Source organism: Aulonocara stuartgranti, assembly GCF_965226115.1.
Source record: "Aulonocara stuartgranti genome assembly, chromosome: 18".
Classification (NCBI taxonomy): Eukaryota; Metazoa; Chordata; class Actinopteri; order Cichliformes; family Cichlidae; genus Aulonocara; species Aulonocara stuartgranti.
In genome coordinates, this window is record NC_138954.1 from 5925528 (window position 1) to 5951143 (window position 25616).

The 25616-nt window shown below is 42.9% G+C and overlaps 1 protein-coding gene across 14 annotated transcripts in view; it reads left to right on the forward strand.

Moving 5' to 3' along the window:
* The window catches only part of LOC309694488 (disco-interacting protein 2 homolog C), a 204441-nt gene that overhangs the window by 168498 nt on the left and 10327 nt on the right, over positions 1-25616 (forward strand). For 10 of the 14 annotated variants that reach the window (XM_082514607.1, XM_082514601.1, XM_082514611.1 and 7 more), the window contains 19 exons: positions 79-181; positions 305-369; positions 1097-1190; positions 1271-1390; positions 1989-2103; positions 3185-3324; positions 3910-4046; positions 4126-4334; positions 4576-4690; positions 6506-6707; positions 7488-7597; positions 17448-17528; positions 18152-18275; positions 19806-19927; positions 20794-20905; positions 21085-21194; positions 23065-23195; positions 23446-23614; positions 23710-23880. In XM_082514607.1, the coding sequence (XP_082370733.1) occupies positions 79-181; positions 305-369; positions 1097-1190; positions 1271-1390; positions 1989-2103; positions 3185-3324; positions 3910-4046; positions 4126-4334; positions 4576-4690; positions 6506-6707; positions 7488-7597; positions 17448-17528; positions 18152-18275; positions 19806-19927; positions 20794-20905; positions 21085-21194; positions 23065-23195; positions 23446-23614; positions 23710-23880 (2430 nt within the window). The remainder of the gene's footprint in view (positions 1-78; positions 182-304; positions 370-1096; positions 1191-1270; positions 1391-1988; positions 2104-3184; positions 3325-3909; positions 4047-4125; positions 4335-4575; positions 4691-6505; positions 6708-7487; positions 7598-17447; positions 17529-18151; positions 18276-19805; positions 19928-20793; positions 20906-21084; positions 21195-23064; positions 23196-23445; positions 23615-23709; positions 23881-25616) is intronic. The other 4 variants (XM_082514602.1, XM_082514603.1, XM_082514604.1 and 1 more) reach the window with 1 other exon arrangement.

Consider the following 25616-nt stretch of genomic DNA (forward strand, 5'->3'; position numbering starts at 1 on the left):
AATTTTTGTGTATCGACGATCGTCACGCACGCGGGAACAAACCGCCTCGTCACTCTGCTTCTGTTTCTGTCTGTCCAGTATAAGACGTGTAAGGACGGCAGCGTCCTCGGAGTGACGGTGATGAGGATAGCGATGCTCACGCACTGCCAGGCCATCACACAGTCCTGCTCATACACAGAAGGTAGTACACACATTTACTCTTGTTGATTAAACCTCTGAACAGCGCTGCTGTCCTGCTACGGTCGGCTGTTTCTCTCCGACGCTCAGATGTTGAAGTTTGACTTGCTCTGTTTCTGTTTCTCAGCTGAGACCATTGTGAATGTACTAGACTTCAAGAAGGATGTAGGACTGTGGCACGCCATCCAGACAGTAAGAAAACTTTTGTATGAAACTACAATTCCAAGACGATAGTTTTGTTAAACAAACTCTTTGCCTCAAATATGAATTTACTTAAAAAAAATGTAATTACAGTTAAAAAGCTAGTTTGTGCCCCAGAACTTAACATATATAACATACATGACGTGAGACATGCTCTGTAAAATCTACTTAAATTACTAAAAGTTCCCAGTTCACAGTGTTTATTGCAGTTGTTATATGAATTAATTTTAAATGTATATATTTACTGCCCAGTTACACTTTCCTCCGCCTCCTGGTGCTGAAGTTCTGCATCTTAACCCATTTCGATCCACCACACGTGCACATATTCAGTCCAGCTGTGATTATAAATACCAGTTCTCCACCCAGTCTGGCTTTAATGTGCACCTCGAAGTCTTAGCCAGACTAAAATGAAGCCAAATCTGACACCATCCGGGTACCAGAGGCAGAACAAACCTGAGCGCGCTGACTTTTGGCCTCAGTTCGCTCAGTTCAGCGGCTCTCTGCCGTCAGATTAATGCAGTGCGGTAAAGGAAGCAGCATTTCTTTCCGAGCTGCGGTGGAGTGTAACGTGCCTTTGAGAAGAAAATACTCAGGTCAAGTACTCACGTACAGTATGTGAGTAAATCTGAGCTGAAAATAATCAGCTTTCTGTCCGTTTCACTTCTTTAACTCTGCACATCTTCATCTCTGTTAATGTGTCTCTGTGTGCGTCTGTCAGAGTGTGATGAACATGATGCACGTCATCAGTATTCCCTACGCCCTCATGAAGGTCAACCCGCTGTCCTGGATCCAAAAAGTCTGCCAGTACAAAGGTGACATAACATATCTGATGAGTCTCCTTCTGTTTGAAATGACAAATTCAGTCATTTAACCGGCGATGTTTTATTTCCAGCTAAGGTGGCCTGTGTGAAGTCGCGGGATATGCACTGGGCTCTGGTGGCCCACCGGGATCAGCGGGATGTCAATCTGAGCTCCCTGCGGATGCTTGTGGTGGCTGATGGTTCAAATCCCTGTAAGCTAACAGTCTTTGTAATATATGTTTAAAGTGTCTCCTTTACCTGCTAAATATCCAACTCACATTTATTTGTACACTGATAATGTTTAGTGATGTAAGATTGGTTTTTTTAGGAGTTGGGAGCTTCACTGTTAGTGTCCAAGGTCAAAGTTGACCTTCAGAAGAAATATCTAGAAGCCACATCAAACAAAAGGGCATGAAAAACATCATAAAACATCAAAGTTAGTGTAGGCCTTACCCTGTGTTCTCTGAGCGCTCTTATTCCAGATATGTTTTAGTGGGTTCAGATCAAATGACTGATGAGCTGAAGAGGCGTTTCCCCTAAAACATTGCTGCTGGATTGTTCGTGTACTCACACCTGCAGGGCCCTGTTTAAGTGTTCAGTGTATCCAAGTTACCTGAAAAACATTTCTTTATTTAGATCCTTTTCAAAAAAGTTAACAAGAGATGCGTAAAAGGTTACATTTGGAGCTGTGACTGGTTTATTTTATTGGTTAGTTTCTAAAAGCTTAGAAATGAAGAAGTAATCGTTAAAACCAGCAATGAGCCGCCTCTGCTTTCGCAAAAAGCCTTTAAGTGTTTGATTGTCTCTCAGGGTCGATCTCGTCTTGTGACGCCTTCCTCAACGTCTTCCAGACGAAAGGTTTGAAGCCGGAGGTCATCTGCCCGTGTGCCAGCTCCCCCGAGGCGCTGACTGTGGCTATACGCAGGTACACACACAAACACACACTCTTTTCAGCTGTATTCACCACAAGACACACAGATATAATTAGTACAAATTTATTTGCTTTCTAGCATTTAAAGACAAACTTTTAGCGAGATATTTCTACTTTATAATGGCTTTAACCTCCTTCCACTGTCCTTTTTTACTATTTTATGACCTTAAATTTACAGTTTCATAGGTTTTAAAACACTAAACTTACACTTCCACCTCTTTAATCATCCAGTCTGTAGTTTAACATCTGAACGCCACATTTACAGTCAGAGCAGCTGCCAGTCACATGTTGGCTTTTCATTTTTTTATTGATTAAAACACTTTGAGGCTGAGTGTTTGCATCTCTGCTTCTGTGTGCTAATAAAGAGCTTTTCCTCGCTGGGTGTGGGGGATTATGAGCTCTGTGTTTAGAGGAAAACCTTTAAACTTCACTCACACACATGTTTATATGGTATTTGTGAGGACCTTCACTGACACACAGCAGTTCTTAGCCTCTAATCCTCACTTCAGCCTAAACTTAATTACCCTTAAAATGTCCTGGTAATGACTGGGGACAGAGTAAGTGCTCTCCTCCCTAAACTGTCCACACTTTCTAAAAACACCCGAACTTTCCAAAAACACTGAAGTTGCTTCCTCTTTTCTAAAAAGACGTGTCGCTGTCCTCACGTCGCTGAAGTATTTTGACTTTGTTAAAGTACTGCAACGTTTAAATTGCACTTCCTAAAACTACTTCTTCTTCCATTAATGTGCTTGAATTATGAAAATGTCTTCAGCCTCCAAAGAGGTCCAGTCTTTCAAAAATGGCCCCAAATGTAACCGTTTTTGAAAATGTCAGTTTTCCAAAATAACTTTTACTGCCTCCATAATTTAAACAGTCTCCTGACTCTAGAAATGTTTCCATCAATGCTGTTGTGTCATAAATATATCATTTATTTTCATGATATTTTGATTTTCAGGTTATTTCCCTGGACTGTCTTTACTTCCCCAAGACGTGTCTGGACTCTAAAACTAATTTGTAGCTACTTACTTCTTACACACACTTATTTCTGATAAATGTTGTGTTCTCCCTCCTGCAGGCCGCTGGAGGAGGGCACCACCCCTCCTGGTCGCGGCATCCTGTCCATGCAGGGTCTGAGTCACGGCGTGATCCGGGTCGACTCGGAGGAGAAGCTGTCGGTGCTCACGCTGCAGGACGTCGGCTCCGTCATGCCCGGAGGTGAGACAGATGTCCAAAAAGCAGAGTTTGAACCGAGCACTGCTGAAGTTGTGATACTTTTTTTTAATGTATATATATATAATTTACGTTTGTCCGCTAAAGCCAAAGAGTAGTCTGCTTTCAGCATGATGCCGTCATGACTCTGAGCGATTGTTTACTTTATTTTTACATCTATCAAACCTGCGCAAGACTTTTGCTTGTTTTGTTTATTTACTGCATGATTTCAGGATTTGTTTTTAAGGAGTTATATATGTTTTTGGTATTGATGCACTTAATTAAGACCTTAAAGGTAGAGTTAAGGTCATTAAGGTCAAAAAAGAGACTCACTGTTGTCCTTATTTCTGACTTACTTCATTCTGCAGGTAAGAATCACGAAATTAGTCAACAAGAGAAAACGGTTTCCTTTCCCTGATGGGAGACGGAGTATTTCCTCCGTGCATGGGAGATGGAGGAGGAAATACCTGCCTTACAAATACCTGATTTGAAGTCTGGGAATAGTTAAAACTTTTATTTTAACTTTGCTGTAAGACGACACTGTAACCAGTAAGAATGGATTTCCCAGAGCGTCTGTCTTTCTGCCTGTAGGTCTGATGTGTGTAGTGAAGCTCGAAGGTGTTCCCCAGCTCTGTAAAACAGACGAGATCGGAGAGATGTGCGTTTGTACTGTTGCCACGGGGACCTCCTATTACGGCCTGGCCGGTATGACCAAGAACACGTTCGAGGTGAGAGCGTGAATGCTTCGGTTGTTTATTTATCTTGTGTGCGTTTTGTTTACATGTCGTGTCTTTAAAACCTCTGCAGGTCTTTCCCGTGTCCAACAACGGCACTCCCATCAGCGAGTTCCCCTTCACCAGGACCGGCCTGCTGGGATTCATCGGACCTGCAGGTCTGATCTTTGTTGCTGGGAAGATGGACGGTCTGATGGTGGTCGGTGGGCGTCGGCACAATGCTGACGACATTGTTGCTACGGCGCTGGCTGTGGAGCCCATGAAGTTCGTTTACAGAGGACGGTAAGCGTTAATATTGCTTTAATTTCTAAGCAGGTTGTTTCTCGTTATTGTGGAGCTTGTGTTTAATTTAGAAAAGGGAGATGTGGTTCAAACACATTAACGCAGCAGCGCCACTATAAATCCGCCCCTTCACAAATATTATAAGCTGCTGATTGGACTTTATGGTCATTTTGGTGGCTGGCTGTGTGGAGCGCAGTTAAACTGCATGCAATGAAATGTGCTAATTCTGTGTGTTCTGCAGGATAGCAGTGTTTTCCATCACGGTGCTCCATGATGAGAGGATCGTGGTCGTGGCTGAGCAGCGGCCGGACTCGACTGAGGAGGACAGCTTTCAGTGGATGAGTCGAGTTTTGCAGGTATGCTCATATTTCAGACAGGATTGTCATTTCCTGCTGCAGTAGTTTGATTTTGGCTGCCTGGCTCTGTACTCGTACCTCTCTCCATTATGATTATGATTCTCGATCAGGTATCAGTGGCAAAGGGCTCATCTGCAGGGATATTTATTCAGTTCAGTTCAGTTTTACACTGGTTGCTATTGAGAGAGCTACTGTAACATGAAGTAAACTAGCAGGACTTAATCCCTGTGATGCCAGTTTTCCATTGTACAACAAAGAACTGTTGAGAGAGTTGACACGACTAAAAATGAGTCATCTCTGACAGATTTAGAAGCAAATTTGGAAAAGAAGAGCGTATAATCCTAGCTATGGTGGTTGCTATAGAGCAGGGGTGGGGAACTTCAGGCCTCGAGTGCCGGTGTCCTGCAGGTCTTACATCTCACCCTGGGTCAACACACCTGAATCAAAGGATTAGTTCATTACCAGGACTCTGGAGAACTTCAAGACATGTTGAGGAGGTAATTTAGTCATTTAAATCAGCTGTGTTGGATCAAGGACACATCTAAAGCCTGCAGGCCCGCGAGGCCTGGAGTTCCCCCACCCCTGCTATAGAACAAACCTTTTATTTAGACTGCCTAACTGCATCTGTACCCCATGTGGCTAACCGGCATGTTATGTTCTTTTACATGTTTGTGTAAAAGAAAGAAAGAAAAAAATTGTATATACTGATTTTAAATAATATCAACAATTATCAATAAAAAAACAATATGGTCGGTAGAGCATTGATTAGATAATTCACCTATTTAAATATACTTGAAAAGCTTGGGACACCATTCATCTGTAGTGAGTTTACTCAGACAGCAAAGTGACTCCGGACTAGACCCACTCCCACTAAAAGTGTATATATCCACGTACACTGACAGTACACTGTTAACCTCAGCTGACAATGATGTGTGAGAAGTGTCCATGTGTGTTTACTCTGGAGCAGGCTGTAAAACTTTGTGGAAGGACTCTGGTAAAATTAGACGACTTAGTGAAGCTCATTTCTGTCTGATGACAACATTTTTTCTGTTAAATAACCTCAAAGAGTTACTGAGTACTTTTTAACCTGTAATTCTGAGAATTCTGTTGTCAAAAAGTATCTGTGAGCTGTTTTTACCATTAGCCATGAATGACTGATGGGATATTGTCGTCAACCCACTGGGTTCGGTAGTGTGGACACCCAAGTTTGTGAATGCGATAACTTGAAAACGAGCCAACGTAGGATTTTGGAGTTCAAAATCTAAAAATCTAACACAACTTGTCTTTTTGTCTTTTCATCAGAAGCTGGAAAACTGCAGAATAGAACCAGCCTGGTCCTTTAACACAGCAGACACATTTTAACAGCCCACTTGCTGAAGTGACAAAACAGCTCTCACAGCCTCCTTCACTCCCAGAGTCATATAAACACACACACAGCTTGTGATACTATATTATGCATTCATACTGTATAGATAAAACCTGAGCTCACAGTCTCTGAGCCAGCGTGGCGACTGTGGCAAAGCTATAAAAGCCGTCTGGAGTTTTAACTGCTGCAGTAAAACCATTTCTCTTTATTCCTTCACCGCTGCAGATTCCGCCCGCGTGTTTTTCCATTTGGTTTGTCGGGTTGCAGAAGCAATCAGCGATTTCAAAAGAAGCTGAGATGAAACGATGGAGCAAAAAACGATCAAACACTAATATTATAGTAATCAAAGCAACAGCATAATAATATGATTTATTATCTTAGTTATTACCTTCGATACATTGTTTCATCTATAAATCTAAGCATACCTCTCCCAACACGATGTCTTCCAGGCGATAGACGGTATCCACCAGGTGGGGGTGTACTGCCTGGCTCTGGTCCCCTCCAACACTCTGCCCAAGACTCCACTGGGTGGCATCCACCTGTCCGAGACCAAGCAGCTCTTCCTGGAGGGGGCGCTGCACCCCTGCAACGTGCTCATGTGTCCGCACACCTGCGTAACGAACCTGCCCAAACCCCGGCAGAAGCAGCCAGGTACAGTACGAGGACGAGCGAATACGTGGGAGCACAGTTAAGGGATCCTCGTTATAGAGGCTCTTATAGCTTATAGAACAACTTGATGTCACATATAAACACACTAGATGTCCTTAAGTGGAGTTTTTACACACGCAGGATTACTTTTGTGGGAAAGGAGTGCTTTAAAGAAACCAGTAAGCTTTCTAAGCTGTTTCCCTCACTAAATCTGCGTGACTCAAATCAGTGTGAAACATCACTACCCCTCCTGCCTCCTCATCTGAGCTTGAAATGATGGGCAGCATGTCACTGTATGTGAATGTGACTTCTGATAAAATAGCCGAACGCTGGCTTCAGTGATTGGATGTGTTCACCGTTTCCAGCTCAGGCAAGCAGAGGTGTCAACCGGAGTTTAGATGGAACGACCCAAACAAAGAAAAGAGAATCGAAGACAAAAATGTTCCAAGAAAGCACAAATTTAAAAAATCAGCTTCTCAGTTTGGCCGCCCCACTTCCAGGGTCCTGATGTTGTGCGTGCTGACTCACAGTCGGTCTGTCACGGCCCTGTGCGGCGCTCGATTACATCGCAGCCATTGTTGACAGCTGTGCGTTTCCTGCCGTGACAATTCAATCCGTATTTTTGCATTTATACCAGTAATGTTTTTTAACTATCGTTGACTGTAGTCAGATAAAAATGTAGAATCCGTTTATTGTATTTGCTGAATGGGCGGCTTGATTCTGCGTGCAACAATTTCTTGTTCATACCGAGCTCTCGTCCCCGTCTCCCTGCTCCTCCTCCAGAGATCGGTCCTGCGTCTGTGATGGTCGGGAATCTGGTGTCGGGAAAGAGGATCGCCCAGGCCAGCGGCAGGGATCTGGGTCAGATCGAAGACAATGACCAGGCAAGGAAGGTGTGTGTGAGAGGGGGGTCTGCTGGTTTTCTGCATCATCGCCATCATCATAAACATTACACACACAAAGTACACATAATTAGGCATCTGGCTTCATTTCATGGCTTACTCCATTACGACTTATTCTCATTAATAACTCACTCAACAGAAAGTGTTAATGGTACCTTAATGGAGTCCTTGTCTGCCGTGTAAAGCACTGTAAACAACTCTCGCCTAATTTAATTGGTCTAATTAACTTAGTTGTGCTAGTTTTTGAAGCTTACTGAGTTATGTTGAGTTATCCTTACCTTCGTCCAACAGACTGAGGAGTGTGTTTGTGCGTACTTGTTTCCTTTTAATAATTCATGGCTTGTTTTTTGAAGTACAGAACACTTTGCATTGGCAAAGCCTCGCAGTGCCCCGTGGGACTATTAATGTTTAACTCTGCTTGTGCTGTGATTGTTATTTCAGTCATTCCAGTCATTTTGTTGAGGCTGTGCGATGTGGTTTCCAGTGTTTGCGTAGCTGACAAAAATGTTAAGGTTTAGCTGTTGTTGGCCACCATGACTGAGGCTCCTGCAGCGCTGAATAACTCCCGGTGAGTGTTCGTGTTCCGGGTCGGTGCCCAGATGTTAATAAAAGCAGCGTTCCTTTAACGCTGTGCAGATGTACGGCTGAGGCTCGTCCGGCTGAGCTGGCTCTGCTTGACTTGAATAAGGGAAGAGATCCTGTATTACTTATATCAGAAGTGAACTTTGGAGCCGGCTAGCAGAGCGGCCGAGAGCTCTGTTCCCCATAATGGCGAGACGGGGCGGTGAGCAGAAGACAAAGACCTAAGGGAGCGAGTGGGAGTGTCAGTGTGGAGTCAGTCGCACAGGTAGGGAGGGGCCAATATGGATGCATTGAAAAGTGGGAAACATTATTTTAAAATATTTTAAATTACTGAATAGGGGACAAGATTTAGGACTCATCAGGCAGGTTGGGGAAAGAAAAAACCTTGCTAAGGAGCAAAATTAGTTTTTCTCTTCCAACTTTAGCATCAGCACCACACTTATAGGGAAACCCCCACTTGTGGTTAAATACCTGGGACTCTACACGAACAACTGAAGAAGCCTCTTGGAGGAGAGGAGAACTGTCCTCATGAACAAAAGGACTCAGGTTATATAAACTGCATTTAACTGTTTTCCTTTGGCATAAGACATTAAGTTCATGTTAGTCATTCTCACTGAATAATTAGTTAGTATAACTCGGCACGCTTAAGTTGTCTTAGATTTTTATTTTATTGTATTTTTAAGAAAAGCCAAATTTTTATATTCCTGGTGGATCCACAGAAGAATGATGAGTTTTGGGGCTTAAAAAAAGCAAACATGGGATTTTTTTATCATCTTTTTTTTTTGCCTGGTATGTTTAAGCATCTGTACAGAAAAACTCAGTGTTATGCAAGAACAGAAAGCGGGCAGCATGCACAAAAGTAAATAAGGAAACCAAAAGAAAACACAGATGAGACAAAATGAGGTGATTTAAATACACAGTAGAGAGACGGAGAGATTAGGAGTGATGAATAGCAGGAGGTGGTGTGCGTTACTGACAGAAGCGATTTTCCTCTCGTCTCTCGTGCTGAAAATGTCATCAGTCAGCAGTGTTGGGAAGGTTACTTTTAAAATGTATTCCGTTACAGAATACAGAATACATGCCCCAAAATGTATTCTGTAACGTATTCCGTTACGTTACTCAATGAGAGTAACGTATTCTGAATACTTTGGATTACTTAATATATTATCGTGCTTTTTACAACAACGTGAATGTACTATTGCTGTGTGATTTATTACTATTACTGAAGGTCCGCGACTCCGAACTGTAGTAAAGGGACCTCTGACTAATACGGCGGGGTCCCTGTCGGCTCGTAGCCGAAAAATAGCTTTACTTTGTTGTGTGGGTCAACTTTTCTTGTGAGAGACAGAGAGAGGCGTTGAAAGGCTGCTCCAACGGAACTTATTGTTTTCGGAGGAAAACACGAACACGGTGTACAGTCGAGTCTTAATAGCTTACTTACAACTGGGCTCGTCAGGCTCTCTTCTTGGCTGCAGTGGTTATTATTATATTTACATGCTTCCAGCTCCCGTTTTTGCTCGATGACAACTCGTACCTTTCCACTCGCCTTTTTCTCCCTCCTCGCGCTCACAGACACATAACGTGTATGGCAGTCCATTCTCCCTGCAACACGGACTATACTGCCCATGATGCTGCATTCTTTAGAGCTATGCTTGTAGCATTCTGCCTGTTAGCTTAGCACAACAACAACAACGAAAAGGCGCTCTCTCACCCAGGAAACACACAGTCGCAGAGAGAGAGAGAGAGCGTCGCCCTGTAACCATGGCAACCGTAACGCTGCCGCCTGGAACGAAAGAACGTAGCTGTCAAACAAAACCCAAACAGTCCTGACCCGCGACAAAATGAAACAGGAAAGTACCGCAGTGTAATCCATTTATTTCAACAAAGTAACTGTATTCTGAATACCACCTTTTTAAACGGTAACTGTAACGGAATACAGTTACTCATATTTTGTATTTTAAATACGTAACGGCGGTACATGTATTCCGTTACTCCCCAACACTGTCAGTCAGGCAGCCGGCAGCAGAGAACGCACACTCTGTAGACTCTGATGAAAAGAGACAGGCCCTAAATAATAACAACCACCACCTCCACCGCAGCGCGCTGGGAGGCTGCTGCAGCCTCAGCCTCGCTCTCAACATGCCGCATGTGTGTTTGGATGCCGACAAACAGATGAGATGTCTCCTGTAGTGTGTGTAGATACAGCTGTATTCAAAGGTTACGACACCTATCGACGACTGTCGAGGTGAGGAGAAGTGAAGCCGACATTAAAACACAAGCTTTTCTTTTTGTTTCTTCACTGCACGGTCGTTGCACAGCGTTTGCACAAGTTAAACCGAGAAGACCACAGATAAGTTAACAGGCGTCCATACGCAGGAGGAGCACCAGCATAGAGGCGTTTTCCACAGATATAGAAACACTAGTGCCTTGAGTTCTTGGTTGGTTAAGGCTGCTTATTGAGAAGCTATGCACTAACAATTGATTCACATCAAATTCTAACTTTTTTTGTAATTTTTCTTCTCACAATTTAAATATATTTAATCTCAAATCAGCAGTTTCCCGTATGTTCCTAAAACATCCAGATTTCTGTTCTGCCACTTAGGAAACTCTGCTAAAATAAGACAGTTCACAAAGTAATGACAAATGAAACTGGGATGATCCCAGCAGTGATGATCCGCTCAGACTGGGACACAAACTGCGGCTCGGCTCGACTGCAGAATAATCCAGGAACGGGTTACATATTTGCTTTAAATGCGTTGATTGATGTTTTGAAGGCAGGTTTAATTTGAAGAGTGTGTTTGTGTTTTAGTTTTTACTGTGAAAATCCTGAAGCGTGCTGAGGGTGACGCCATCTTTACTCTAGAGAAGGATCAGGACGTAGGGTTTGTGTTTACTGCTGCTGCTTGGCCTCATCATCATTGTGTTTATTGGGACATTTGTTGTCTGATCCGCTCATTCATTCATCGCTCCACTTTACCCCACTTCCTCCCTCCATGTCCATCCCACTGAAAACCAGGCCCTCTGTGCGGATGAGTGAAACAACCCCAACTTCCTGTATTTATTAAAATGTTTTCTGTGTAACTTCATAGAGTAAAATATGATTCACTACGAGTGTCTTCTCACATTCCTCTTCTAATAACGTTGATTTGCCCGGCGATGGTTGACTGAGCACTAAACGCTCACACTGGGATGAGCTCAGCCTCTGTAGACAGGACTGCTTGTCTCATGACTTCATGGAAAATTATTATTTCATTACGGCTGTTTCCATAAAGCAGCATGAAAAAAACAAACAAACACAAAGAAGAAACTGTAACTTATGGAAGAGGATTAGAGCCACTGGGGAAAAAAGGAGGGGGGTGTCCTTCTTTGCAAGAATTCTGACGTTAAACTCAGAATTCTATCAGCAAGTTTCAAGTGTTTCTATTTTTCTAATAACTCAGGCTTCTTTTTGCAGACCCTAACAATCAAAGTGAATAAAATCTGTGGCAAATGCTGATTTCAGCATTCACACATACAATGGTCACCATAATTCAGTAATATCCAAAAAGGAGCTTTTATTTCCAGGTTCTAATGCCAAAAGATTTTTTAAAAACATAATAGCTCTTAAGTGGAATTGAAAACTACGACAGGCTTGTTTTGAATGCTGTGCATACACTGTGCACATGTTAGCCACATAATTAAAAACACCTGCCTAACATTGTGCTGTGAAACACCTTTTACCCTTCAGGGAACGGATGTGGGACCGCTGGCTGTGTCCTGTGTTGTGTGACTGGGACACTGGCAGCAGGTCCTTTGGCTCCTGTGGATCAAACTCTCTGGCACATCCCCCAGATGCCTGTGATGTTTTGGGATTTTAGGGTTCGGTGGTCAGGGTAACACCTTGTCTTACTGCCTGGTCTATAGCAATGCCCGTGCTGGTGGTAAATGTGCAAAGATACAGCCTCATAAAATCACACATAACAGAACCCAAAGTTGTTGGGTTGTTTTAAAGTTGTTTGGCTGTTTGAGGCTTTGATCCTGCCTGAAGGTCTTTGCATCTTTACCTCAAAATGATCCCTTGGCATTAAATTCAACATAGCCTAAGAGGAAAAATGTAATATCTCACTTCAGACCACCATACAAACAGTTTTCTAGCTTCGTAGTCGGCGCAGTGCAACAGATGCCACTAGAAGGGTTTAGCAGTTTTCTTCATCCAAGTGATGTAATACCGGCCAGGTGGCTGCTGTGTCGTGTTTCATTGAAGCGATTGTCCTCTCTGATAATGACATCAGATACAACTGAGCAACTCGGTGTTTTAGCCCGAGAATTCGGCACCCTTGCTCACATGCTGATAAAATGCTACAATACGAGACCAGATTTGTATCTGCAGACAGAAGCTCTTTGTGTCGCTGTTTAGCATGCCAGCCCCCTCTCTCACAGATAACACGAGCTTTATCTGCAGGCAGGTTCCAGTTCTTCCAGGCTTCGGGTTTAACTGCAGGCCAAAGCATCTTTTACAAACAGCAACAAACAACTTTACCCTCCTCCTGAAGGTTAAGCACAAAGCCCGCTTGTGTAAAGCAAACGTTTGGATCCCCCTCGTTAATACACGTGCAGCCACGGAGCTGCAAGGTGTTTAGGACATTTCACCACGCAGCAGATGGCAACGTATGAGGGAGCTGGAACGGAAGCAAACTCTAATTTGCTGTTATGAAAGTTTCATGAAAGCTCAGAGCTGAGCCCACAAGCAGCTGAGTGATGTTTTCATCAGAGCAGAGAGACCTCCTTTAAATCTTTGCACCCCCTCGAGGTCTGCCATGCATGAAGCTGGTGGCGAGCAGATGACGCCATCTTTCGTCAGCCAGACTCTGAGGGTTATAATATCGAAACTGCAAACTTGGAGCTGAGCGATGGTTTCAGCAGCAGAACGCTGTGGGTCGTACCGCAGTGTTTGAAGAGTCGTTTAAATTAACAGTTTTGATAAGTGAGGCATTAATCTGCTCACAGCTTACATTAAAAACCACAAGAAAGCAGCATTAATCACACACATGGATTTTACTTTCACACACGAGATACATTTTACTGTTATTCGAAAGGATTCATCATATTTATGTCTGCGGATTTGCTTTAACAACCTCTGCTCGAGCAGACACGCTGAGATAAACCCACCGAGGTTTATCTCTGAGGTTCATCAGAGGACAGACGCCTTCAGGAGTCGGTGGAGACCAAACCTGAACTCAAAGTGAGCGTCTGTTAGTTGATAGTGCTGTTGCTATTTTTTCATATATCTATAGATTCTATAGATATTCTAATAGATGGGCAGCGCGGCGGCACTGGGTTTGATGCACATCTGGCCTTTCCGTGTGGTTTGCATGTTCTCCCCGTGTCCCTCCGGGTAATCCGGCTTCCTCCCACAGTCAAAAGACATGCAGTTAGTGGGGTTAGGTTAACTGGTGATTTTAAAACGGCCATAGGTGTGAATGTGGTTGTGAATGGTCTCTGTGTTAGCCCTGTGACAAGCTGAAAACACCCCACCTCTCACAGGTGGAAGAGGCTCCAGCCTCCACCTCCCTGAATTGGCCAAGCAGAAGAGAGTTGATGGGCGAATAACTGTTATCAGGATTGTTTTATTAATTTATTTATTTTTGGACTATAATAATCAGGAAATAATGGCTGGACACAAAAATCACGAGTTAAAATATTGTTTTGTCTGTGGACACCAGAACTGTTAAGATGGTGATTCAAATTTGTAACATTTCCATTTGTCAACTTCAAGATTCAGGATTCGTTGTCACATTCATAGTTATACAAGTACAACACGCAGGGAAATGTGTCCTGATACGCTCCTCGACTGTGCAAAAAGAGACAGAACATTATATACAGTGAGTGAATGATATACATTATATAAATAAAATCTGGAAATGTACACTTCGAAATCTGAGAATGTTCATTGTGTGAGGTGTTGACGTGTCTTGTGCCAGGATCAGGCCTGACATGTGAATGTGGTAACAATGAGTCTGTTAGGGCTGATATGACCTCATATCTCATATCCCGATATAAGACATCTATCGTCCTGATAACGATATAAATCACAAAAATGTAACATTTTCTGTAAACTCTGTGAATCTCGGGCAGCTCGACTTGCGGGAAGTGTTTCCAGCTGCGCGTCATGTAGCTGGAGTCGAGTGTTTTAACCGATGCATGAAACTATACATCTTTAGACATAAGTTGTAACGGCCGCTGTTTTCTTTGTGAGTATTTATTACACGGTGTGCTGCGGGGAAAAGCCTGTTCTAACGTTTGAGTCTAAGGTTTATTTTTTTAGCACCTGGCGGCTCTTTTTTACTTCTCATCCGTAAATAATCTGCTCTTTCACGTGATTCAGTTTATTTTGAAAAGTCTCAACAGGATCTTGAGCTTTATTGTGAAAGGTTTATGTGGAACATAAACAAGCGGACACGCGAAGGTGTTACCGTCGTTGTTGCTAACGACAACGCATAAAAACAGGCGCTTGTTCGTCTGTAGTGTGGTTATATTAAATATAAGAGAAAGAGAGAACTTTAAGAAATGAATATAGCCACTACAGTGACCATCAAAACGATGAAAAAAATATTGCCGTAAACAGTTTATTTTGCGACAGCACGAAACAAACGATAGCGTAAAATGAAACGATGGACGTTTTTATATCGTCATCCGATATATATCGTTATATCGAACAGCCCTAGTCTCAGTCACATATGGATGATGGGGGGGCTGAGACAGAACTCATTGTTACCACATTCTGAAGTTTTGCTACAAATTATTACATTTTTAAAAACGTTGTTGCTATCATAAAGGTTGCTGGCATTATTAAAGATGTCCTAATTACTGATATACAGCGTTATAATGAAGTGCTTTTCTTTGAGGTGGCGCACAGCTTTGAAGTTATAATTAAAGATTATTCAGACTTTGTAATGATTATCCTCATTTGCTAAGCAGAAAGGTGGGAGAGATCCTGTGGGTACGAGAAGGTAAACACACAGCCCGTACAGCAGGTTAGTAGCTGTTACCTCCTCTGGATTGTCCGCTCGGGTTAGTTTCAATCAATAATCATCTGCTCCAATCAGCACCTGATTAGGCTTTAAAAAAACATCTTCCTTCAACTGTCTGTCTCTCTCTGAGTCAGCAGGTTCATCACTAGAGTCTCCAGAGAGCAAAATATGTGTTACTTTTAATTCACTGGTCCTAATAAATATCAAATGTGGCTGATCTATTTTGTATTCAGGGTGTGAACAGAGTGGGGCTCATCTGGGATTTGGATCTCAGGGTCTCTGAAATCTGACCAGAATGCTTCTCCTTTATTTCAGTGCGTGCCGTATTCTTTCCTCACAGCTGAAAAAGTGTCCACGAGCAAACCTCCGTGGGCTCTGTCGATGAGGAAAAAACCTCGTCTCCTCTTCTGCAGCTGCAGGAGCAACAGTTTACATACCATTAAAGCTTCTGTAGCAGTGTAATTCAGTGTTGTGTAGCTGGTCCCAGTCGGTGAAATTTGCAGTACAAATCAAGCGCACCCGGCCTCTTCCCAGATGTGACGGACACGGTGCGGTGCAGAGGTTCATTTGTTTTACGGTCGAAGGATTAAGAGTCTGAAAGCCAAATTCTCATCTGTCACCAAAGCGTCTGGCAGCATGAACACACACACAGACACACACATATAAAGTGATGTTCTCTGGCAGAGCAAAGCTCAACAGGCATGACTTTCACTCCAGCAGCAAATCTTGAAAAATTCATGAGCCCAGAAACAAACTCGCCCTGTCTCGAGGCGTTCTCTCCTCCCAGCTGTAATTTCCATCACGCTCGCTTTTTGTCTCTGTTTTTGTGAAGAATGAAGATCTTGTTGCCTTTCCACTAACATCGCCCTCCTTCCTCCGTATTTCTCTGACAAATTAAGTGCATCACCTTAATTTTCCCGCACGCTGTCGAGTCACTGAGCTGCCAAGATCTCATTTTATCAGGATACTTCATCAGCATTCGGTCTGCGTCTCAGCAGAGCTCCAACGCTGTAAAACATATTGGGAGCAGAGTTTTTGCCATTATTGGTTGCCATCACAGGGCTCGTTTCTAAGAAAACGTGCTCGCGTGATAAACTGTGGTGATATTTTAGCTGTAAAAATGCTGCCATTTAAAGAATTTACTGGTGGTGATAACTGAGAAAAGTTCTTCCAATCTCCCGTTTTATTCACGGGCATCTTCATGCACATTTTAAGATGTTCAAGTCAGCTGATCACCTGTTCACGAGCTGAGATTTAGACAGTTTTGCAGCTGACTTTGGCTGTTTGTATGCCACTTGTACGTTCACTCAATTTGATTCAAAAACCTTTTTGAACTCTGTTGCATTTTTAAAGCATCGGTCCTTCCAGCTGCAGGTCTGGGGTCACTGGGGTGCATTCAGAGTTTCTAGTAAATTAAATATTGTCTTAAAAAAAGACATGCAGTGAGTTTCCATTAATAAAAAAACATGCATTTGCCAGACCTCTAACATATGTAACAACTTGATAGACTGACACTATAATACATGTGTATGACAGATGTTTAATACAAGTGATGCAAGCAGTCGTCTGTCTAAACCTGGACCGCACATGTCATGTTGGGTTGCACATGGCATCTGTTGTTATTGCTGTTAACCGGAGCTGCTCTCCATTCCTGAATAAATGCAACTCACAGTTATGCAGTGGTCGTTAGTTTGGCTGCCTCTGATGAAGTATGTACCAAACATGTTCAGTAGGGGGCGTATTGGGACTGAGGACAGGCCATGTGGAGGTTTTCCTTCCTGCTGTGATTGGTGCTTGCTAGTAGAGGATTGTGTGATTGGAGGGGTTTTCCCTCTAATGTTGTAGGTCTGCACCTTCACACTGTTGTTGGGATTTGCATTTACTTGAAATGAACTGAAACAGCTGCGAGACCCGGGTGCTTCCATCCCTGCCATCCCGGTGTCTCTGTCCAGTCGTTTCCACCAAGGACCATCAGAGGTGGTTCTCTGCTGCAGCAGCAGCTCCGATACTTCTGCTAGCATCCCGCACGTCTCCAGCCCGACCCCGGTCACCTTCAGCACAGATGATCTGAGCGTACACTGTTTTTGTTATGTTTTTGGGTTTCAAAGAGACTAGAATGATTCCTTCAATCCATTTCTCAGATTGAAAATTCAGAAAGAATGTCGAGTGCTGCTCTGCTGGATATTTCATGGTTATTATTTATGGTTACAATTTATAATCTCATTGTTTTTACTGATTGTGTCTTTTAGTTCCTCTTCCTGTCTGAGGTGTTACAATGGAGAGCCCAGACCACTCCAGACCACGTCCTGTACACACTCCTCAACTCCAGGGTGAGTCCTCACAGTACACACACACACACTCACACTGTATGAGATGATATTGATTTTATAGAATCTTACCAAAAATAGTATGATAAGGTCAGCAGGGGTGTTCAGAAATGGCTTATCTTTCTCAGTCTTGGCAGACAGAGCTTCATAGTTTGTTTAAATAATAATATTTTAAAGCTTTAAAATATTAAATCTACATTATTCTGTTTTTTTGCCTCAAAGGTTTGCTTTAAAGCGTGATATAAATCATATGTTATGATATAGAACTCCTAAATAATCTAGAAAATGACTTAAGGTGCTGAAGTATAGGTGACGTGTATGTATTACATGGGAAGGAGCTTTAACAGGAATCAGTTGGGCTGTTTGAAGCAGTGCGTGTGCTTTTAAAGGGAGGCAGAAATGAAAAGAAGATGCAGGTCTTTCTTTCTGCTCTGTGTTGGCTGAAGAAAAAGAATCCGGGCTGGGAGGTGTTCACCACTGTTAGTTTGCATAATGGCAATAGGATCCGCCGGGTTGTTTACAGCTGTTCACCGCTGAGATGCTGCAACGGAAAATGTGACATGACACTTACTGATGCACGCTGCTGATTGCATGTGTCAATCTTCTGTGTGTGTCCCCTCCCCCAGGGTACGATAGCCAGCTCTCTGACTTGTGTTCAGCTGCACAAGAGAGCAGAGAAGATCGCCGCCATGCTGGCTGAACGGGGCCACCTGCAGGATGGAGACCACGTTGCACTGGTCTACCCTCCAGGTAAACACTGACAGCAGGTCAGCTTGCTGTACTTGTGTCTCTGCGGTGACACTGCAGGATGTCATAGATTTATTGAAATCCCTCAAATTTTCAAAATAAAAGCTGATCTGAACCAGGAAAAAAAAAGCTTGGAAAAGTGTCCTGATTAATATTAATGTACTACATGGACAGATGTACCTGGATTCGGAGCCACACACAGACTCAGCTATTGTTACATAATATGAGCCCCGACCCTCTATGACGAATATATTAGGTAAATGAACAAATCGATGCAGACAGACTTAGGAAACGGTTTTAGAGAACTGAAGGTTACACATTAATCATTTTAGTTTTTGAATCTTTGACCTACAGTTGTCTTTTATTGCTGTGATTGCTGATTGGTCCAAAACAGCAGATTGGACCTTTTTTTTATTATTAAAGACAAAAATGCCAAAAATAATAATTTAGACCAGTGCTTATGTTAATGTTTATTAATATTTACTTTATAACAGAAATTGTCATTTGGAATCTGTTTTTAATGATTTTAAATGAGCATCTATTAATTTAAAAATCAAACCATCTTTCATTTGAATGCATTTTTTCTTCCCTTCTGTTTAACTGAAGTTCAAAAAACACAGAGTGCAGATGAATAAATGAAAATGATTTTAAATGCAACTACAGGACACACATAATACCACACAGGCTGTAACCAGCATTCATTCTGTAAAATTATCTGATGCTAAAAGTTGTGCATTGAAAAAAAATAAGTAGAAGTTTTTAAACAGAGTCTGACAAATGTTCAGAAAGTATTAAAATAAACAGACTTATGTATAAAATTGCCCCTTGTGCCTATGCATTATATCTTACAATTATTATTACTCATTCACTAATGTAGCAGTGCTCGTTTTTTATTAATTGAAAAAAATGTGAAAATGATGCATGTTTGTTTTCCCACAAGCCGAAGTTACACTTCCACAGTGCTTCTTTGGGACGATGGAAAATAATAATTATTTGGGCATCGAGCGAAAAACCGTCATTGTAATTATGACAACATATAAAGTGTTTGAGTGGATAACCTTATTATACTTTCAGTGACTGCCCTATATAAGCAAAAGAAATGAAAGGATGGATGAAGTTTCTAGAGAACGACTTGTACTAAAATGGGTTAAATGCGACTTTTTTAACGATCCTTTAAATTGTTGACGTTTAACAAGGACAAACTTGGGATGTTTTAAAATGAGGAATGAAGGACGCGGCAAACATGTTCAGTGAGTTCGGTTAGATCGAAGAGAGCGCCGCGGGGAAAAACAAGGAGGACGCAGGAAGTGTAATTACCCTCTGAGACACAGCGCGCCGTGTCCATCACAGTAGGACAGACGCAGCCGTGCAGGAAAAACAACCCGACACGATCAGATTTTCTTAAAGCTGCATTCAATTAACGGCCCCGAGGGTCCATCGCTCAGTATACGGCACCTTAATACCTGTAACTAATTTAAGTTTTCCAAATTCACCCCCTCTTATTTCTTCTCTCATCTCTACATCCTCTCCCAGGAATCGACCTCATCGTGGCGTTTTATGGCTGCCTTTACGCCGGCTGTGTGCCAATCACGGTGCGGCCGCCTCACCCGCAAAACATCGCCACCACGCTGCCCACCGTCAAGATGATCGTGGAGGTAAACCAACACTGTGACGGCTCTAATCACTACTCTGTGGTTAAAGTATTTGAGAAAAACGTGAATGATCATGTAGGTGCAAGTCACCGCCCCCTCTACACCTCACTTCCTGTTTTCTTAATTTAAAAATTAATGAGAATATTTTGACAGCTTCAGCAGTTTATTCTTAGCAGATGCAGGTATTTCTAAGAAAACCTGACATGTGGATGTAGGCGAGGGTTTAAAAAGATAAAAGAAACACACAGACAGTTGTTCATTTAAGTAAAGGCCAAATTACCTACAAATCTACTTTTCTGTGTCTGTAAATATAAAAGATATTGATTTCTTAGATGACGTAGTCACAATAACTGAAAACTTTTAATATTTACTATATTCATTCCTGAGATTCTCACTCCAGAACTTTACGACCTTAAAAACATAAAATTCTGGGAAAGCTGTTGTTTTACTTTGAAAAGCCCAGGAGTGCATTTCAGGCGGGAACTTAAAAGTCGTAACGTAGACTTAATGCCAACGAAATAGTTGTGACGTGGACATAATCCGTTTAATTTGAGTGTTATAAAAATGATTTCCAAAAGCTACATAGACGTTGATATCCTGGCACCTTTGGCAGTTTATATTCCAGGTTTCATCCAGATTGAATGACATGTTTCGGAGGAGTTAGAGGACAGACGTGCATACGTACACTGTGATCATTATAATAAGATTATTATTATTAAACCAGCCCAAGAAAAAGTGAACAGATGAATCGTGTGAATAACGGGAGGTGAAGCTGAGCTGAGGAGCGATTATTTCTCCGCACTGTTGGAGTCGTTCAGTTACTGCTGATCTGTTTTTTATGAATGATCTGTGCGCGCTGAATCGTGCAGGTGAGCCGGTCGGTGTGCGTGATGACCACGCAGGTCATCACTAAACTGCTGAGGTCCAAAGAAGCCTCGGCGGCCGTGGATGTCCGGACCTGGCCTCCTGTCATGGACACAGGTAGGCGATGTGTTTTTTGAGGGCACCCTGCAAGTGATTAAACACAGTTTGGTTAATGAACAGGTGATCAATGTGAATAAAAAAACAAAAAAACAGTGACTGAGTAATAAAACTAACACTAAGCTGTGTATTTTATAATTCATCATCTCTGATGTGAGAAAATTGATTGTTTCCTTTAGACGATTTGCCAAAGAAGAAACCTCCTCTGCTGTATAAACCGTCCAACCCCGACACCCTGGCCTACCTGGACTTCAGTGTCTCCACCACCGGCATGCTCGCTGGAGTCAAAGTAAGCACACACTCACACACACTACACCAACACACAGCTAATGATGACATTTAATGTTGTTTATCCACATTAGCAGCATAGCTCCAGTTATTCCCAGCAGAAAAAACACATGGTTTGGAGGAGAGCCAGAGACTTTTATTTTGAAACTCTTCTTCTATCAAGAAGAGATTTTTACTCTGTTATTATTCGTGTGGTGCTGAAGAAAAGCTTAAAACAGGAGGAAGTGCTGACGTGTTTTTGTGCAGCGGAGCCTGGAAGTCTGTTCGAGGGGAGCAGATAGATGGTGGTGACATTTTAAAGATTAAAGTGATTATTGATTCACTGCAGTAAAACAAACCTCCATCCTGTGCTCAGCTCGTTGCTGCTGTTCATCTGGTGTGTGCGTCTGAGTGAAAGTGAAGTCATTTTCCTGTTTGGCCTCTAATCTGCCTGCGGATGCTCACAGAGAGAGAACGTAAACTTAAAAATCTGTTTCCATAAAATCGAAAGAAACAAAAGCAGTAAAAGAAGTTATCTTGTAAACTTTTCGTCTCCTAAAGTTTTGCTGATCGAAAAGAATATCAGAAAATGTCACAAACTAACAAAATCATTTAATTAGACGGCTTTTCCTGATAAGATAGTCCAGATAACGTCCACAGTCCCAGCTGAGAAATATAAACCTCTCCAGCTTGTCCTGGGTCTACCCCGAGGACTCCTGCTAGCGGGACATGCCAATCAGAGGTCTGAACCCTCCTCAAGCAGCTTCTCTCGATGCGGGGGAGAAACAGCTGTGCGCTCAGTCCCTCCCAAGTGACTGAGCTCCTCACCCGTCTCTAAGAGAGAGTCCAGAGGAAGCTCACTCCTGCTGCTTGTGTCTGGGATCTAAGTCCTCCGATCACTAGGAACATATCTATCTATTGACACGTTTGTGATGAAATGACACATAATGTCAAATTTTGCTCTCTTGCTGTTGTAAAGAAATAAAGACATGAGATCCTGATTATCTCCAAAAGGTAATGAGTCCTCCTGACCTCCATGGTGGAGGTAAGCTCGATTCTCCTTGAATCATCAACACGGCTGAAGTAACGATTGACACTGCTGCAGCTATATTTTTGGACAAGTACTTACGCAACTTCATTAGTTTGCCCAAGGACACTAGAGGAGCCAGGCATCAAACCACCAACCTTCCTACCTGAAACCAAACCTCCACTTCTTACTTTCACACAGCTTCACATGGTGCGATCGTGTCTTTGTTTCTTTTCTGCTCGTTGTTTTGTGCTCAGTTTGCCACAAATGCTAATTTTCATACTGTTCACACCAGCTGTGAGTGTATGCAACACACACACACACACACACACACACCTCATTAATGAATTCTTTGAGAAAAACACACTAATCAGAATGACAAAAAGAGCAGGACAGGAGGAAACAATGTCAGCGTATTTTCTCGTGTGCTGCTAAATTTCCCGTCCATTATGTTTAACCACTGTGCTTAATGAGCAAATCAGTCAAAGCCGGGATATTAACGATGCAACTGGTGCCGAAACACAATGGGCGCAAACAAGACCGCCAGTTCACGTGGCCACTGCCGCCTCCAGACTGTTGTTATGCTAATTAATGAACTAAAAGTGAATTAATCATTTTTATCTCAACCAGTGAAAGAGGTTTGTCTCAATCCTTTGGATTTTCTTTGCTCCAAGTTGAAAACCCCACAGCCGATTCTCAGTTTTGCTTGAAACACCTCCCAGCAGCACAGAGACGATCTCCACAGGTCTCCACTGACTGAAACAAATAAACAGCACAGAGTTTTCAAGCCTACTTTCATAATTTTTTTTTAGTAAAAAGTGCACTGACAAAGAAGAAGATTTTCATGTGAGATTTTCTCCTGCAGATGTCTCACACAGCCACCAGTGCCTTCTGCCGCTCCATCAAGCTGCAGTGTGAGCTTTACCCGTCCAGAGAGGTCGCCATCTGCTTGGACCCGTACTGCGGCCTGGGCTTTGTCCTCTGGTGCCTTTGCAGGTCGGCAATCGTAGTTCCTAGTTCTTATTTAGAGCTAAAATGGAAGTTTTTAGCATTTCTTACTTTCTGAATGTTCCTGTTTGAGGCTTTTATATGACCAGGTTGTTTCTGTTTTCTCTGCTCTTTAAGTTTCAGTATAATTAATAATCACTAGTTTGTGTTTTCCTTTGTATTCATGACTGACATGTTTGTAGCTCTTTAATCATGTAACCGTGCAGCCTCGCCGTACTCGGCGCTCTCCTCTCTGCAGTGTGTACTCAGGTCACCAGTCCATCCTGATCCCTCCGTCCGAGCTGGAAGTGAACCCGGCTCTCTGGCTGTCAGCCGTCAGTCAGTACAAAGTTCGCGACACCTTCTGCTCCTACAGCGTCATGGAGCTCTGCACCAAAGGCCTCGGCCTGCAGACGGACTCGCTGAAGGTAAAGCGGTGCGGGCGGCTCCGTCTCACGGAAACCTTGGTTGAATTTAACGACCGACAAACCTTCTGACTGTGAAATCCTTTCTGTCCCGTCAGGCTCGAGGGCTGGACTTGTCTCGAGTGAGGACCTGCGTGGTTGTAGCAGAGGAGCGTCCCAGGATAGCCCTGACGCAGTCCTTCTCCAAACTCTTCAAGGACCTGGGACTCCACCCCCGAGCCGTCAGCACCTCCTTCGGCTGCAGGGTCAACCTGGCAATCTGCCTGCAGGTCTGTCCGACTTCCTGCTTCTGCTTTGCCTTCGAGCATTTCTTGGTGTCACGTTTAAGAACCTAGCTGGGGGGGTTTTTGTAGGACAGGCATGTTATTAGCGGTTGTGCTCAATATTCGGTATTGAAGAAAGAATTCCAGGAAGTACCCTTAACCCTCACTGTGGCATCTGCAGCTTGGGTACATGTGAAACAAGTTTCTCATTAACAAAAACTAAGATCTGATTCAAACGAGGACTCAAACATGTAAAAACTCCATTGTTAGAAGTTTGTAACTGAGAAAGGAAGATTTACATCATCTTCATCACATGAGTGCGGTATGTGCAGATCAGGCAGCCTGAGATTTTGCAGAGTTTAGGGTATCAGAGAATTTATCCTTTCATATTTAATGATACAAGGGTATTCTTGCGTTTAAGGCATTAACCACAGTTCTCTGATCCCTACATCAGAAATTATTATGCATTAAGTAGAAAAGTGTGAAACTGGGTGGAAACCCCCCCAAATATCTGTTCCAACGACATTAACTCTATCCTACTCGGATGAACATGAGGGAAATTCAACTTAACAGCAGATAAATCACATTAAACCGAGGCTGTGGTTATATCTGCTCGTCTACTTTAATCCACGAGGTACAAGGAGGATTTTGTCCGTTATTCGGCTGAGCAGATGGTCGTCACTGTCAGTCCATCACAAGCGCAGACGACGTTCTGATGCGTTACACCTTGACAGGATGGAGTAGGAGAAATGTTGAACTGTTTGAGTCCAGCTGAAGTAAACCAGCAGACGTGCGTCACGTTTCAGGCACCGTGGTACAAAGCACGGTTGATATCTTAAAGAAGCTTTTCCTAAAGACGCCAAAGAACGTATGTGGAGCTTTCCTGTTTTTCACCTGTCGAGGATCTATGCCACAGCCGCACGTACTTGGAAATTTGAAAAAGAACAAAACTTATGGAATATGAACGTTTGATCCTGTGCTTCAGTCTGTTGTCTGGTATAAAATACTGTAAAGTGATTACAGTAATACGGATTGATCACCTCCAGTGAGATCTTCTGGGAAAGCCAGTCAGAGGAAGCTGTTTGGCTTGATTTGGTTTATTCATCCGACTGCTGTGTTTCATGTTTTTCCTTATATGACAGTACCTGTGGGACTGCTTGTATGGTGAGGTCTGAATAATAAGCTCTGAGCTATCTTTGGTGAACGGCACGTTTACACCACTGTCCTTGGTACTGGGTGCGTCCCAGATCTGAGTATCAGAATGAAACCAAAGAAGAGTCGAGATGACTGAAGATGCAGCATTTTAAAATATCTGTCTCTTAGTGTTTGCCCCTGAGCGAAGCTTAAAGAGTCTTAGACCTACAGATGTGGTCAGAAGTTTACATCTACTCCAACTTTTTTGGCCAAAAGCTTGTTGATGGGTACCACACGGTCTGGTTGAGTTGCGACTTGCTAAGGACTATTTTAACCACTTTCTGGTAGTTCACTCCCCTCAGTTCTGACTATCTTCCCTCTCTTCGTTATCATGTGTGGTGTGAATCGATGGTCTCGTTCACTCTTAGCATACAGCTCGATGTGTACATGTCATCTGTATGGCTGACAACTGCTCCACTCTGTAGTCAGTCTTGTTAATGATCTCATTGAGGGGGTTTATGTCTATGCAGAACCGCTATAGCTCAGGACCAACGTAGGTGTGGACCACGTCAGGGCCTGTCCCTTTCTTTGATATGTGCCACTGTGAT